Source organism: Musa acuminata, chromosome BXJ2-3 (genome assembly GCF_036884655.1).
Source record: "Musa acuminata AAA Group cultivar baxijiao chromosome BXJ2-3, Cavendish_Baxijiao_AAA, whole genome shotgun sequence".
NCBI classification, from domain to species: Eukaryota; Viridiplantae; Streptophyta; class Magnoliopsida; order Zingiberales; family Musaceae; genus Musa; species Musa acuminata.
Window position 1 is genome coordinate 32,786,482 of NC_088340.1, and position 17,077 is coordinate 32,803,558.

The 17,077-nt window shown below is 41.1% G+C and overlaps 2 protein-coding genes across 2 annotated transcripts; one reads left to right on the plus strand and one right to left on the minus strand.

Annotated features, from left to right (window-relative positions):
* Positions 1–234: 234 nt before the first annotated feature.
* LOC135607744 (uncharacterized protein At5g48480-like) lies at positions 235–1,139 on the minus strand. Its single transcript, XM_065099787.1, has 2 exons — positions 832–1,139; positions 235–755 (listed from the first exon to the last, which is right to left on the minus strand). The coding sequence occupies exons 1-2, from the start codon at positions 1,095–1,097 to the stop codon at positions 524–526; spliced, it is 498 nt and encodes a 165-aa protein (XP_064955859.1). The 5' UTR covers positions 1,098–1,139; the 3' UTR covers positions 235–523.
* Positions 1,140–13,131: 11,992 nt separating this feature from the next.
* On the plus strand, positions 13,132–14,196 carry LOC103978536 (uncharacterized). The gene is made up of 3 exons (XM_009394362.3): positions 13,132–13,585; positions 13,657–13,830; positions 13,907–14,196. Exons 1-3 carry the CDS (start codon positions 13,394–13,396, stop codon positions 13,958–13,960), a joined length of 420 nt encoding a protein of 139 aa, XP_009392637.2. The 5' UTR covers positions 13,132–13,393; the 3' UTR covers positions 13,961–14,196.
* The last annotated feature ends 2,881 nt before the right edge of the window (positions 14,197–17,077 follow it).

The window sequence follows — 17,077 nt, forward strand, 5'->3', positions numbered from 1 at the left end:
CGTAAAAAGATTCTTGTTGGCCAAAAGAATGGCGTGCTCTCCTCCTCCTCTTCCTTAAATGTAACAGGCAACAACCACCATTGACTGCATCGAGAAATCAACCCTACACTACTGCAAGCAATATGACCAGAAGCAGACATGCTTCAGAGGAAAGAAAGCAAAAATAGACAGAGAACAGCCTTATTCTTGGCATGTCACCATTCCTCGAGTACGGAGAACACAGCAGTGCACAAGTAAAGCGTAGAGTTAAGCTGAAGAACGGTAAATGAGACGTGTTGTGGTCAGTGGAACATTGATCAAACACCATCCGTGCATGGCGACCAGGGGGTGGAAGAACAGCTACAGAACAATGCAAGCAAGAAGAAGAGGTAGCGCACTAGACTGTAGCATCAAAACGATGAGATTAGAGAGCTAACTGAGGGGAATTGTCATGAGTACCAGCTTTGCTACTGCTAATGACGCAATTGACCTAAAGAAGAAGGGAGAGAGAGAGAGAGAGAGAGAGAGAGGTGGACGGCTTAGATCAAGCCTCAGCCTCGGCGTCGAGGGTCTTGTTTCCGACGGCGGCAGAGACGACCCACACAACGCCGAAGGGGTCCTTCAGCTTCACTACGACGCCGCTCTCGTCTTCCGCCACCTCGCTCACAACCTCCGCGTCAGCGGCCACCGCCATCTTCACGGCCGCGTCCACGTCCTCCGCCTCGAGCCGAAACGAGATCCCTCCGCCGATCACAGCCGCGGTCCCCCCTTCTCCCCTGCCATAGTCACCGAACATGTCAAGATGAACGAAGATGAAGTAGGAGCGGTGGGTTCGGAGAGAGGAGGGTTTACGCTGCGTCGAAACAGTCGCTGACGAGGAGAAGGGAGGAGCCGATCTTGAGCTCGGCGAAGAGGATGAGAGGAAGCTCCTGCTCGGCCTTGCGCTTGGGATGCGCCACCCGCCGGAGCTCCTCCGCACCGAACGCCGCCTTGTAGAACTGCACCGCCGCGTCCGCCTTCATCCCTGGCACCGCCAGATGCGGCTTGAACCCGAGCAGGCCCACCACCGCGGCCGCGGCCGCCTCCCCGCTCTGCTGCTCCGCTGCCTCCTCAGCCATTGCCTCAAGAAAGAAGAACGCCGAATCCCTAGCCCTTGCCGAAGGAGCTGCGGAAGCACCAACGATGAGAAGGTGAGGAGGTATTTATACGAACGCCGATGGGCGATGAACTGTTCCAACTCATTGCCATTAATTTGCACCTCCTCAGAACCGACCATCCCATTGGTCCAAACCACAATTCTGCCATCCGCAGCTTCGATCACTGTCGCCCGTTCGTCACTCTCGAGACGCATCAAAAACCGTGCTGTTGGGGCTCCGAGAATCAATCTTAACTACTCGATCCGAATCACAGACGGGACGAACGGATGAGATTAGCCGATGCCGACGAAAGCGACCGGGCCGCACACAGCACGAGTTGGTCGGTGCTGGCTTCGATCAATTCATCGGGCCGTGGTAAATTCGTAATAATGAGGAAAGTAGGGGTATTGGTAGAAACATGCGGGCGTCGCGTTGCGGTTCGTGGAGTGGGCATCCTCTGCAGTCACACTTCAAGTGAAAGCTGCAATTGGAGCATCCTTACCGTCCATAGGCAAAAATGAACGTCTCGATGGAACTCAACTGGTAAAACCGATGGAGAGGATCTTCTCAGAAGGTTGTCTCGGCAGCCGTCCCAGCGTGGACGCATCCACTATAATCACCAATAGAGGAAAAGTTAGCAGTACGCCACATTCTCTAACCCGTTTCCTGACCCTAAAGCTCTGACGTGCGGGACCCAGTCTGTGGTGTGATTCTTTCTTACCGCGTGAGTCTCTCGAGGTCACGTTTAAATTATCTTTCTTCTTCGTACAATAAGTTCATAAGTACAAGCTTTATTTGTACTCGATTAAGTGGTACTATCGGTGCTATATCATAGTAGAACAAAAGATTCATATGATTCATATAAAACTCGTTAGATTCATTTATAGATCACGGTCAACATACTCAAGTAAAGGACAATTATACGAATGATACGGTTAATATAAATATAAAATTTATTTTATATATATATATATATATATGAGGTCGGGAGACGAAGCGACCCAAGCGAGGAGCTGAGATGGTAGGTGGACTCCTGATATATTGCTGGATCACAATGATAGTCCTACGGTAGTCCCGAGGTGCAGCTTGCTTATTGAAGGGAGCTCAGAGTCGTCTCCAGGTGTGACTTATTTGTTGAAGGGAGCTCAAGGTCATCTCGAGATGCTTCTTAGATGCATTAAAGTCCTACACAAGTGATTAATGGCGAGGGGGCTTTCCTTCCCTACCCCCTTCGATTCTCAAGTTAGTATCTGATCTCCCTAAATATAGGTTCAAGTGGTTGAAAAGGAATGAGTCCTTTATTTTCCTATTTCGAATGTGTTTTTATACATTGAATGAGGGAAAAAAGTTTATGATGTTCTTCCTTGTTGTAAAGGATGATAATAAAGTTTAGGATTGTCTTCCTTATTATAAAGGGAAAGAACCTTCATTGCTATAATGAACGAGAAGAAAGTTTATGTTTCTCTACTTTTGTACATGTAGGTAGGTGACTTGAATGACACATGGTGACTGCGTGCCAATTATTGGTAGATTACCTATCATTTGTCCCACTTGGAAGGCATGTTTTGGAGCTTCGATCAGGGGTTCGAGGCACGTCGTTTGGCTTTGTCAAGGTTGAGTTTTGTAGTTGTGAAACAGTTTTTGTTTGTTCATCGTAGTAGTTCGTTCGCCCGCCATAGCAAGCCTATTCGTCTACTGTCATAGTGGGTTTATTCATCCGTCGTAGTGGGCTTGTTCGTCCACTATCGTAGTGAGTTTGTTTGTCCACTATCGTAGCACTTCTGTTCGTCCACTATCGTAGCACTTTTGTTCATTTGTCATAGTGAGCCTATTCATTTGTTGTCATAGCAGTTATGTTCATTTACCGTAGCAGGTTTTGCTCATTCACTATCATAGTAGTTCCATTCATTTGCCATAGTGGATTTTACTATTAACCATCATTATGAGAGTGGGAGTCCACCGTTGCAGATTTTGCTTCGACCACCATTACAGGAGTAGGGGTCCAACATTATGGATTTTGTCTTACCATTATTATGGGAGTAGGAGTAGGAGTTTACTATTATGGATTTTGCCTCGATCAACGTTATGGATTTTGGGCTCTGCTTCCTCGTTTGCCATCGAGAGATAAGCTCTCCTCCTTCACCTTCGGATAAGGGCGCCAGTTTCAATATAATATCCATTGTAGTGAGTGTTGGGCTCTACCTCCACCTTTGCCTTCGGGCGATAAGCTCTCCACTTTACCTTCGGGAGAGAGGCTCTCCTCCTTCGCCTTCGGGAGATGGGCTCTCCTTCACCTTCGAGAGAGGGTGCACGAGTTCTCTTTATTTGCCTTTAGGAGAGGGCACTAGTTTTTATTAGGAAATCTAGGGATGACATCACATGCATAGCGAAAGAATAGAAACAAAAATCATAAATTTTCACAAAAGGTTTCATCGTTATGCGAAGATTAGTGTGCAAAAATCATAAAATAAAAAATCACACATATAAGTGAGATGTGTTTTACCTAAGGAGATCGTATATTCCTGAAATCCTACAGATCTGCAAGAGATGATAAAGGAGGTCAACTGTCCTCCTCTCTAGCAGTGATCCACATGGCATGGGCTGCGAAGATGTTCCTCAAATTGCTACCCAAATCTTCACATGCCTCAAATAGGGGTTACTGGGCGGTGGTACCGTTAGATTGTGTAGTGGTACCACCCAATGGCAAGGTGTCAGGTGGTGATACCGCTAGACTAGGTGATGGTACCGCCCAGTGTCAGTGCTGCAAGCGCTGGTGCCGCCCAACACAAGCGGTAGTATTGTTGGTACCCCCAAAATCGGGGATGAGATACTTTTAGGCTCCAAATTTGAATTCACTTTAGGTCTATAAATACCCATCTCATCCCTGGTTAACATACATAATAATTGAGAGCAAAAAAGGAAGAAAATAATATTGTAATCTTGTGATAACTCCTCTCAAACTCTAAGTGTTAGTGAAGTTTAAGAGAGGAGGTAGTGGGGGTGTAAAGGTTCTCACTTGAGCCTACAAAAGAAAAATATAATTGTAAGAAGATGGTTGGTCTTCGTCTATTGAAGGAAGACCGCTAATGGATGTTGATGGCCTCGACGGAAGAGGAACCGGGAGTGGATGTAGGTCACAACGACTGAACTACTATGAAAATTTGGTTTGCATTTATTTTAAGCCTTTTATTTTAATTACAAACTATATTTCTTACTACACTCTTCCATATGCTTTTATGTTAAGCATTTCCGATATCGATTTTCATCGAACGAACGAGATTTTTGAACTAACGATGTTTTTATCCGCTATACTAATTCACCCCACCCCCCCCTCTTAGTGCCGACTCGATCCTAACATCATTGCTTGCAGCACTAATATTGGGTGATACCATCGCTTGGGAGATTATGTCTAGGCGGTATCATCGCTTGACAATCTCGGAGACTGAGTTTGGGTTGTACCATTGCTTGACACAGTCTCGGAGACTGTGCCACAGGCGATTCCACCAATTTGGGTCATTATTTAGGCCTTTCACTTAGCCCAACATAGCCCAAACTTGGGCTCAATTAACCCCTAATTGAATTGGTCTAATTCCAACCCAATTACGACTAAAACCTACTTCGATCTAGATAATTATTACAAAGCTAAATCAAATGTTATCCGGCATGTCATTAGTTTATCGATGCCTCGTCCGATTCTTCGGCTTATCATCCTCTCTTACGGCATATTGTCCAATCGGGCAATTGACCTCCGCAACTTTGATTTTTTTAATGTAATTTTTGATCTTCTTGGCCCGATGCCCGAACCCATGGCTCGAAGTCATCTGTCGATACGTCGACCGATCCTCCGGCTCAATGTTCAATGTTCTAACATGTTCTAGTCCAACCCAACATGATTATTCCTACTTTTAATTATCTCTCCCTGATCGAAGCTTCTTGCATCACTCAAAACATAGATTAAATTATAAACACTATCGATTAGTTTCATCATCAAAATCCGAGATTCAATAATCTTCCTCTTTTTGATGATGACAACCAATTAATGATAGAGTTAACCTAAACTCCCCCTATTAATATGTCATATTGATAGAACCTTGAATTCAAGTTAAACCAAATTTAATTTATTCATGAATTAAAGCAACATGTCATCATAAAATTATACATAATCAAAATTTCAATACATCATTCCAATCATCATTATAACTTCTCCCCCTTTATCATCAACAAAACGAAGAGGTGCATCTAACAAGTTTTTGATATATAATTTTAAATTATTGTATTATGAACATAATCTCAAATTTTATTACCATACAAGCTAGTAATTTTCTTAGGGGTTAATTGGGCCCAAGTTTAGGCTATGTTGGGCCAAGTGAAAGGCCCAAATAGTGACCCAAGTGAAACTGTCAGTGACACGGTCTTTGAGACTGTGTTAGGCAGTGGTACCGTCAGACTAGGCGGTGGTACCACCCAATGGCAATGTGTCAGGAGGTGGTACCGCCAGACTAGGTGATGGTACCGCCCAACACAAGCGATAGTACTGTCGGTACCCCAAAAATCGGGGATGAGATACATTTATGCTCCAAATTTGAATACATTTTAGGCCTATAAATACCCCTCTCATCCCTGGTTAACATACATAAGAATTGAGAGCAAAAAAGGAAGAAAATGCTATTGTAATTTTGTGAGAACTCCTCTCAAACTCTAAGTGTTAGTGAAGTTTAAGAGAGGAGGTAGTGGGGGTGTAAAGGTTCTCACTTGAGCCTACAAAAGGAAAATGGAGTTGTAAGAAGATGGTTGGTCTTCGTCTATTGAAGGAAGACCGCTAATGGATGTTGATGGCCTCGACGGAAGAGGAACCGGGAGTGGATGTAGGTCACGACGACTGAACTACTATGAAAATTTGGTTTGCATTTATTTTAAGCCTTTTATTTTAATTACAAACTGTCTTTCTTACTACACTCTTCCATATGCTTTTATGTTAAGCATTTCCGATATCGATTTTCATCGAACGAACGAGATTTTTGAACTAACGATGTTTTTATCCGCTATACTAATTCACCCCACCCCCCCCTCTTAGTGCCGACTCGATCCTAACATCATTGCTTGCAGCACTAATATTGGGTGATACCATCGCTTGGGAGATTATGTCTAGGCGGTATCATCGCTTGACAATCTCGGAGACCGAGTTTGGGTTGTACCATTGCTTGACACAGTCTCGGAGACTGTGCCACAGGCGATTCCACCAATTTGGGTCATTATTTAGGCCTTTCACTTAGCCCAACATAGCCCAAACTTGGGCTCAATTAACCCCTAATTGAATTGGTCTAATTCCAACCCAATTACGACTAAAACCTACTTCGATCTAGATAATTATTACAAAGCTAAATCAAATGTTATCCGGCATGTCATTGGTTTATCGATGCCTCGTCCGATTCTTCGGCTTATCATCCTCTCTTACGGCATATTGTCCAATCGGGCAATTGACCTCCGCAACTTTGATTTTTTTAATGTAATTTTTGATCTTCTTGGCCCGATGCCCGAACCCATGGCTCGAAGTCATCTGTCGATACGTCGACCGATCCTCCGGCTCAATGTTCAATGTTCTAACATGTTCTAGTCCAACCCAACATGATTATTCCTACTTTTAATTATCTCTCCCTGATCGAAGCTTCTTGCATCACTCAAAACATAGATTAAATTATAAACACTATCGATTAGTTTCATCATCAAAATCCGAGATTCAACAATCTTCCTCTTTTTGATGATGACAACCAATTAATGATAGAGTTAACCTAAACTCCCTCTATTAATATGTCATATTGATAGAACCTTGAATTCAAGTTAAACCAAATTTAATTTATTCATGAATTAAAGCAACATGTCATCATAAAATTATACATAATCAAAATTTCAATACATCATTCCAATCATCATTATAACTTCTCCCCCTTTATCATCAACAAAACGAAGAGGTGCATCTAACAAGTTTTTGATATATAATTTTAAATTATTGTATTATGAACATAATCTCAAATTTTATTACCATACAAGCTAGTAATTTTCTTAGGGGTTAATTGGGCCCAAGTTTAGGCTATGTTGGGCCAAGTGAAAAGGCCCAAATAGTGACCCAAGTGAAACTGTCAGTGACACGGTCTTTGAGACTGTGTTAGGCAGTGGTACCGTCAGACTAGGCGGTGGTACCACCCAATGGCAATGTGTCAGGAGGTGGTACCACCAGACTAGGTGATGGTACCGCCCAACACAAGCGATAGTACTGTCGGTACCCCAAAAATCGGGGATGAGATACATTTATGCTCCAAATTTGAATACACTTTAGGCCTATAAATACCCCTCTCATCCCTGGTTAACATACATAAGAATTGAGAGCAAAAAAGGAAGAAAATGCTATTGTAATTTTGTGAGAACTCCTCTCAAACTCTAAGTGTTAGTGAAGTTTAAGAGAGGAGGTAGTGGGGGTATAAAGGTTCTCTCTTAAGCCAACAAAAGGAAAATGGAGTTGTAAGAAGATGGTTGGTCTTCGTCTATTGAAGGAAGACCGCTAATGGATGTTGATGGCCTCGACGGAAGAGGAACCGGGAGTGGATGTAGGTCACGACGACTGAACTACTATGAAAATTTGGTTTGCATTTATTTTAAGCCTTTTATTTTAATTACAAACTGTCTTTCTTACTACACTCTTCCATATGCTTTTATGTTAAGCATTTCCGATATCGATTTTCATCGAACGAACAAGATTTTTGAACTAACGATGTTTTTATCCGCTATACTAATTCACCCCACCCCCCCCTCTTAGTGCCGACTCGATCCTAACATCATTGCTTGCAGCACTAATATTGGGTGATACTATCGCTTGGGAGATTATGTCTAGGCGGTATCATCGCTTGACAATCTCGGAGACTGAGTTTGGGTTGTACCATTGCTTGACACAGTCTCGGAGACTGTGCCACAGGCGATTCCACCAATTTGGGTCATTATTTAGGCCTTTCACTTAGCCCAACATAGCTCAAACTTGGGCTCAATTAACCCCTAATTAAATTGGTCTAATTCCAACCCAATTACGACTAAAACCTACTTCGATCTAGATAATTATTACAAAGCTAAATCAAATGTTATCCAGCATGTCATTGGTTTATCGATGCCTCATCCGATTCTTCGGCTTATCATCCTCTCTTACGGCATATTGTCCAATCGGGCAGTTGACCTCCGCAACTTTGATTTTTTTAATGTAATTTTTGATCTTCTTGGCCCGATGCCCGAACCCATGGCTCGAAGTCATATGTCGATACGTCGACCGATCCTCCGGCTCAATGTTTAATGTTCTAACATGTTCTAGTCCAACCCAACATGATTATTCCTACTTTTAATTATCTCTTCCTGATCGAAGCTTCTTGCATCACTCAAAACATAGATTAAATTATAAACACTATCGATTAGTTTCATCATCAAAATCCGAGATTCAACAATCTTCCTCTTTTTGATGATGACAACCAATTAATGATAGAGTTAACCTAAACTCCCCCTATTAATATGTCATATTGATAGAACCTTGAATTCAAGTTAAACCAAATTTAATTTATTCATGAATTAAAGCAACATGTCATCATAAAATTATACATAATCAAAATTTCAATACATCATTCCAATTATCATTATAACTTCTCCCCCTTTATCATCAACAAAACGAAGAGGTGCATCTAACAAGTTTTTGATATATAATTTTAAATTATTGTATTATGAACATAATCTCAAATTTTATTACCATACAAGCTAGTAATTTTCTTAGGGGTTAATTGGGCCCAAGTTTAGGCTATGTTGGGCCAAGTGAAAGGCCCAAATAGTGACCCAAGTGAAACTGTCGGTGACACGGTCTTTGAGACTGTGTTAGGCAGTGGTACCGTCAGACTAGGCGGTGGTACCACCCAATGGCAATGTGTCAGGAGGTGGTACCGCCAGACTAGGTGATGGTACCGCCCAACACAAGCGATAGTACTGTCGGTACCCCAAAAATCGGGGATGAGATACATTTATGCTCCAAATTTGAATACACTTTAGGCCTATAAATACCCCTCTCATCCCTGGTTAACATACATAAGAATTGAGAGCAAAAAAGGAAGAAAATGCTATTGTAATTTTGTGAGAACTCCTCTCAAACTCTAAGTGTTAGTGAAGTTTAAGAGAGGAGGTAGTGGGGGTGTAAAGGTTCTCACTTGAGCCTACAAAAGGAAAATGGAGTTGTAAGAAGATGGTTGGTCTTCGTCTATTGAAGGAAGACCGCTAATGGATGTTGATGGCCTCGACGGAAGAGGAACCGGGAGTGGATGTAGGTCACGACGACTGAACTACTATGAAAATTTGGTTTGCATTTATTTTAAGCCTTTTATTTTAATTACAAACTGTCTTTCTTACTACACTCTTCCATATGCTTTTATGTTAAGCATTTCCGATATCGATTTTCATCGAACGAACGAGATTTTTGAACTAACGATGTTTTTATCCGCTATACTAATTCACCCCATCCCCCCCCCTCCCCCTCTTAGTACCGACTCGATCCTAACACCGCCGCTTGCAGCACTAACACTAGGTGGTACTACCGCTTGGGAGACTATGTCTAGGCGATACCATCGCTTGACAATCTCAGAGACTGAGTCTGGGCGGTACCATTGCCTGGCATAGTCTCGGAGACTGTGTCACAGACGGTTCCACCAACTTGGGTCATTATTTAGGCCTTTCACTTGGCCCAACACAGCCCAAACTTGGGCTCAATTAACTCCTAATTGAGTTGGTCCAATTCCAACCCAATTACGCCTAAAACCTACTTCGATCTAGATAATTATTACAAAACTAAATCAAATATTGTCCGACATGTCATTGGTTCATCGATGCCTCGTCCGATTCTTCGGCTTATCATCCTCTCTTACGACATATTACTTAATCGGGCAGTTGACCTCGACAACTCTATTTTTCTTGACATAATTTTTGCTCTTCTTGGCCCGAAGCCGTCTGTTGATACGTCGATCGATCCTCCGGCTCAACGTTCAATCTTCTAACATGTTCCAATCCAGCCCAACATGATTATTCCTACTTTTAATTATCTCTCCCTAATCGAAACTTCTTGCATCACTCAAAACTCAAATCAAATCATAAACAATATCAATTAGTTTCATCATCAAAATCTGAGATTCAACAATCTCCCTCTTTTTGATGATGACAACCAATTAATGACAGAGTTAACCTTAACTCCCCCTATTAATATGTCATATTTTATAGAACCTTGAATTCTAAGTTGAATTTAAGTTAAAGCAAATTTAATTTATTCATGAATCTAGGCAACATGTCATCATAAAATTATACATAATCAAAATTTCAATACATCATTTCATTCATGATCATCATTATAACTTCTCCCCCTTTATCATCAACAAAACGGAGAGGTGCATCTAACAAGTTTTTGATATATAATTTTAAATCATTGTATTATAAACATAATCTCAAGTTTTATCATCATGTAAGTTAGTAATTTTCTTAGGGGCTAATTGGGCCCAAGTTTAGGCTATGTTAGTTTAAGTGAATGACCCAAATAGTGACCTAATAAGTGGAACTGTCGGTGGCACAATCTTTGAGACTATGTTAGGCAGTGGTACCGTTAGACTGTGCGGTGGTACCACCCAATGGCAAGGTGTCAAGTGGTGGTATTGCCTGACTAGGCTGTGATACCGCCCAGTGTTAGTGTTGCAAGCGCTGGTACCGCCCAACACAAGTGATAGTATTGTCGGTACCCCAAAAATTAGGGATGAGATACTTTTAGGCTCCAAATTTGAATTAATTTTATGCCTATAAATACCCCTCTTATCCCTAGTTAACATACATAAGAATTGAAAGCAAAAAAAGAAGAAAATACTGTTGTAATCTTGTGAGAACTCCTCTCAAACTCTAAGTGTTAGTAAAGTTTAAGAAAGAAGATAGTGAGGGTGTAAAAGTTCTCTCTTGAGCCTACAAAAGGAAAATATAATTATAAAAAGATGATTGATCTTCGTTTATTGAAGAAAGACCACTAGTTGATACCGGTAGCATCGATGAAGGAGGAATCAGAAGTGATGTAAGTCACAACAATCGAATCACTATAAATTTTAATATGTTCTTTCTTTATTACTTATAAAACTATTAATATAATTTTTAAAAGTATAAAGATTGTTGTATTAAAGATAATTAATTATAAAAATAATTTATAAGAACCTCAGTCTAAATTAACTATCGATAACTGTAATATTATAAAATATAATTCTTTTGTGTGGGATTTCACAGACATTACCGGAAATGACTAGGAATTAATGCCTGAGACATTAATTACTAACAAAACTATACACTTATACTCTGACATTGCGAATCCCAAAAGTTCTTATAAACAATCGAAACCTGTCACTCGTTGCTTGGTATAAGCTTGATTCAGATAGTTCCGAGACTCCTTATTCAAATTTCTGATGAATATATATTCCTAAGAACGGATTACACCCAGCAATGAGAGAGAGAGAGAGAGAGAGAGAGAGAGAGTCTAAAGAATTCGTGTTGAATTACATGTTTTTGGAAACAGGGAATAACACCGTCAATCGAACAGCAAAGGTGAATTATAATGGTATTTATTCAAGAAATAATTGTTATTTTCTTGGAAAAATTTCATCCCGTTCTCTTCTTCGACAACATCCGAATCACCAACTGGATGAAGAGTAGTCAACACGGCTCAAAAGAGCAGCAGCTCAGTTGCACCCACCACCCTTGACCAATAAAGACGCCGTCATTGTGTGCATTAATGACAGTATCCAACGCAGTCTGCACGGCGATCCGCCATTAGATATATGGCTGCGGGTGGTCAGGGGAGAGACTGGTGGAAGAAGTCCGTCGTCGTCTACGTGAAGCAATCGCAACGCACGTGCATGGGCAGGCGTGTAGATCGGCATCGCTTCCATGGGAAGGCGTGTGGGCGGTGGTGGTGAGGAATTGTAGATGGCGGGCAGCAAACAGCGGCGGTGTTCCTGCTGCAGTGTCTCCTCATGTGCTTGTTGGGGGTGAATTCGAGGAAGAATGAGAGAGAGAGAGAGAGAGAGAGAGAGAGAGGAAGTGATGGCGCTGCTGAATGGTGAGAGCTTCGAGAGGACACGAAGAAGAGTAGAGATCGGTCAAACCGTAGCCGATGCATCTTCTGCAAGTCATTGCTTCGAGCAGTGTGATATATGTATGTCGTAGAATGAGCCAAAGACTCTGCGTGCAATATCTAATCTGTTAGGTTTCCGGATTCAACTCTCTATGTAAAAAGATACGCCAAATGGAAATCTAATGTTAATGAGACAAACAGTTGCGTACTCAAAACTAGATTTCATATAGCACCAAAAATACCCTTAAATTTTCAGCTTTGCAAAGCAAACATTTAACTCCATTCGCAACACATCTGGTTTGAGAGTTGCAGTTCTCTTCTTTAAATGAGGTCAAAAACAATAAAGTTTTCCTCATGATGATAGAGTGCTGATAAATCTTTCAGAAACTGATACAAAAACTTTTCACTCGCACAAGAACTTCATGTGGAGAACCCTAGTCTATTTAGGAAGGTAATAAGGACAAACACATCATTGCCAATCCATCATCCCCTTTAAACTGAAGGACCAAGTGATGATCCTTGTCAAGCCAAAACTCTTCTTCTGTCTGCAGTTAACCAACTGGAACTTGAGCTGCTAGAGTAGAAGCTAAGTAGATTTCAGATGCAATCCCACCGGTTGGATGCATGCAGGTGTCGAATTTCAATGCAAACATTATAATAATAAGAAGAGAAGGAAAAGTATTCATGAGTTTGGTCAATTAATTTCTCTTCCCCACACCCTAAGCATACTGTATGAGCTTTGGAAGCCGTGGCCTCAGGAAGGCAAGCTTTTCTTGTAGCTTAAACATCAATACCTCGATGACTCGAGAACCCAAGCGTGTGGACATTGGAAGAACCACCTAAGGTTGGCTTTGGGATGGGAGGCATAAAGCTAAGCAAAGAGACAGTACAAACACTCATCAGAGGGAATAGGGTCTCCCATTATGAAGGCAGCCCATAAAGACGCCATGCCCTCCGGAGAAGCCAACCCAAGGAAGCCGCCCCTCCCCCTCCTCTCTCTCTCCCTCTCTTCTTGATCTCTGTATAAGAACCCATAGAATCAACTCTGATTTGGCTACCAACAAGAAAAGGCCTCTCATCTGCTCAGTTCAGTGTTGTGGGTTCGTTGTAGGACATGACGAACAGGCGCCAGATTCCAACATTTGGGAGCTGGAATTACTATGACGACCTTCCCATCACGCAGTACTTCGAGTCAGCAATGCAGGCTGGGTTAGTCCGAGGTCAATCCTTCGTTGAGGATGCTGATCTCTACCAGGTGCCGTCTTCCCCAGCGAAACTGAGCTACCACCAACGCCACCAGAGAAAGGTTCCTTTATAAGCTTCAGATTCGCCAAGTTCCCCAACTCCTTGCACTGTACACTTGATTTGGTTTACCAGGAGAAGAGAGGAGGGGACAAGCAGTATCAGACAGGGCAGCAGAGGAAGCAAGGGAAGGTGTGTGATGTCACAGTAACAGCACCGGCCACGCCAAGGAGGGTCAGAGCTCCCAAGGCTGTGGACGAGGACTTGTACAAGATCCCTCCCGAGCTCCTCTACCAAAAACCCAAGAGGGTATCCATCTTTAGTTCTCTCTCATGTTTGTAATAGAATACTCACAGTTTAATGCTGTATGACATTTTGAGTGCAGAAGAGGCTGCTGAGAGGGTGGTCAGGATGCCTGGGACTGCACTGCGTTGCGTGAGAGAGGATGGAGTAATGGAGTGAGGCTGAAGCAAAAGTTCAACGTCAGTGGAGGGGTGATGTTTGTACTTCCTTTGTTGCCTGTTTCCCTCCTCATTCACTCTCTCTCTCTCTCTCTCTCTCTCTCTCTTGTTTCAATAATGTGGTGTGATGTGAGGCAGTATTTTCAAACGGGAAAACAAGGGGCATATCTTCCTTGATAGACTTCGAAATCAATGAAAGAATGTTATAATTAAAGAGAGTTTGACTACTTGAATGCAATGCTCTGAAGTTGAAGTGCATAAACAGCATCGAAAAAGAAAGATTACTGACCATTTTCCTGAAAACAACTGCATCCTCTTCAATTAGTTTCGCGCAAAGCCCCTTTACCATGTTTCCTCCTCAACTGCACTCACGAGATCCAGCCTGAGGTAGGAAAGTAAAAAGAGAGATTAGCAGACTTAGACACTAAAAAATTACAGCAAATACAACTGCAGACTTCTAAAGATCAGTCTGAATGCACAAGATATGCACTGGGACATGTACCCAACCATTAAATTCAGCAAGAACAAAGGATATGAAGAGTCATGTAGTATAAAGATTGCCTTACACTAGATTATCCGGGTTTAATGTTCCATAATGCAATGTACTGGTGCTCTGCGCTTTTGGTATAGCTTTGGTTTAAGAGACTCAAGCTGCCATCCTCTTCTTAACTCTTTCATGTCGACTTGTGCTTCACAATTTGCTCCTTGGTTTAAGCCACAGTCAATAAGAAAAACTGTTAAACTTTTTATTAGCCAACTGGTCTTCTATGTTTAAAGGCAATTCGTCTCCCATATGAGCTTGCCTTGACTAAAAGATTGTCACTGCATAACAGGTCATCCTTGTTTCCAAAATATAAAAGCTATTGAGTTGTGATTAATGATCACAATGAACACGAGATCTATCATTACTAAATTATTGCTAGAGAACGAAGTTCTCACTAGATTGGCTCTAATGTAACTAAATTAACCATATCGATTCTTTACCAAGCAGAAAAAGGATAACGGAGCTCTTAAGATCCATAAATTCACTCCTTTTAGTTCCAGAACTTCTTGTGGACTGTCCTACAATTACATGCATACATGACCAAGAGAGATATATCCTATTTAAAGATTAAAAAAACAGTAAATCCAAGTTGCTTCTGCTCTTCTAAAACAAAAAGATTTTATAAATAATTGTTTGTGAGCTAAGAACGACATGCAATTATTCAAATAGACCACAAAAATAGATTACTTCAGATATATGAACTGACCAAATGAACCTTAAACAGAGTCCATAACTTGAATGACATACAATAAACAGTAGCTACTATAAAGAATGTAAGCATACTCATTACAAAACAGAGAGTAACAACTCAAGTAAAAGACATTAATACTGACAAGCTTAGGTTAAAATTTAATTTTAGGCAGGATTTACAGAAAAGCAGAATATTCCTGATCATAACATCTTTAAATTATTCAAGATATCATGCCACTCAAAAAAATGCATTTAATTATTTTTCCCATAAATAACATGATTTCACCTGATATTAAGAAGTCAATTATAAGAAAATTAAAATCAAATATCAGACATTACGCCAACCAATGGAAAGCAGGTTTTACCCCCTCAACATCATCTCTTAGATACATGCGTGCTCCTGTGATGCTCAAAAAAAAATATCAAGATGTACGTGAAAAAGAATGAAATCTTACGGTCTCAGAAAAATAATCATGATGCGGTCTGTAATACCACATTAGTTTCTACCTTATAGTCTCATTAGTTTCTACCTATACAATGGCAAAGCAGTTGAACTATTAGTAGGCTTTTTATGCTCACATTTCCAGTCCAAAAAAAAAACCCTTCAACTAACTACCATGGTACTTGAATGAGCTCTCCATTTTCAGCAGGAACTTGAGAGAATACAGTTATCCGCTTTTCAATGGCCTGTGTTGGTATCAAAAAGACAAGGCTTTATAAGAACGATACTGCAAGATTGTAGTTGAACTACATAAATTTACCATTTCTAATCATCCAAATGTGAATAATTAGAATAAGTTTTGGTGTCTTATGCTTCCATCAGAATTTCCAACACCAAGTGAAGGGTTCATGTCATGGTATAAGCACTCAAAACAAGCATGGCAGACCATTCCTGGGGTGGCCGACAGCAAAGATGTTTAGGCATTTTCAAAAGGGAATCCTAGGTCTTCCTAAGCAATATCAGAACCAGAAATGCTTCAGGAAACTGATAGTGAAGCCTCTTATCTTTCCAAACATGGAGGACCTCATGGGTAGCAAATTTGTGATTTTATTTTAATAGAGGTAAGTAAAATCACAAGTTAGACTAAAACATAAACAATTCTCGATAGGAAAGTAGTAAAAAATATTGTCTTTTTCTTATCTTTGCTGAATTTTCTACGATAAGAAGTCACTAGAAAACTTTTCTTGACGCTGAGATTGTTCTCAAAAGATAAAAATAGTATTGTTTAAGGTCAAGAGGGAGAGGAGAATCCAAAACCAAAAAAACATTCAGAGATCAACAAATAAATAATAGAAAATCAATGTAAAATGTAACATGGTTTAACAATTTTCAATCTATGTCCACAAAAAAAATTTCAATCACATAAACCTTAAGAATTAAGATATGTACTTATAAGGATTTAACCTACTTAAATTTAAATCCTAATCCGTCAAGAAGTCAGAACCTAATTAGGATTCCTAATATGCTTACCAATCCTAACACATGAAATCTACTAAAAGACTATTTAAGAAAATAAAGAGTGGCAGACTAGAGTGACCGACATGCAATCGAATTATGGACAGAAAAACATTATCAATGTACAAAACAATCTCAATCGTCTAGCACAGATTCTCACTGGAACCCCTAAAATCCGCAGGATTTTAGTGGGTTCCAGTGAAGGTGAGAAGCGCATAAGCCCTAGACCGAGAAGGAGGGGAGGAAGACAACGGACCTATAATCATCCCAAAGGTGATGAAGGTGAGAAGTGCGAGGCTGTGCTTGGATCGAGCCATCACCCCAACCGATCACCTCGAGGACGAAACGGGAAGGAAGACTTGGGCGGGGCGGGAAAATCCCGTGGATTCCGTAACCCGACCCGCC

What these genes read in the sequence shown, in the direction of transcription:
- LOC135607744 (XM_065099787.1), bottom strand. Translation starts at nt 1,097, where the DNA reads ATGGCTGAGGAGGCAGCGGAGCAGCAGAGCGGGGAGGCGGCCGCGGCC. An exon ending in AGCGACTGTTTCGACGCAGC is followed by an intron (nt 756 to 831) that starts GTAAACCCTCCT and finishes TGACTATGGCAG; the next exon opens with GGGAGAAGGGGGGACCGCGG.
- LOC103978536 (XM_009394362.3), top strand. Translation starts at nt 13,394, where the DNA reads ATGACGAACAGGCGCCAGATTCCAACATTTGGGAGCTGGAATTACTAT. An exon ending in ACCAACGCCACCAGAGAAAG is followed by an intron (nt 13,586 to 13,656) that starts GTTCCTTTATAA and finishes TTGGTTTACCAG; the next exon opens with GAGAAGAGAGGAGGGGACAA. An exon ending in TCTACCAAAAACCCAAGAGG is followed by an intron (nt 13,831 to 13,906) that starts GTATCCATCTTT and finishes TTTTGAGTGCAG; the next exon opens with AAGAGGCTGCTGAGAGGGTG.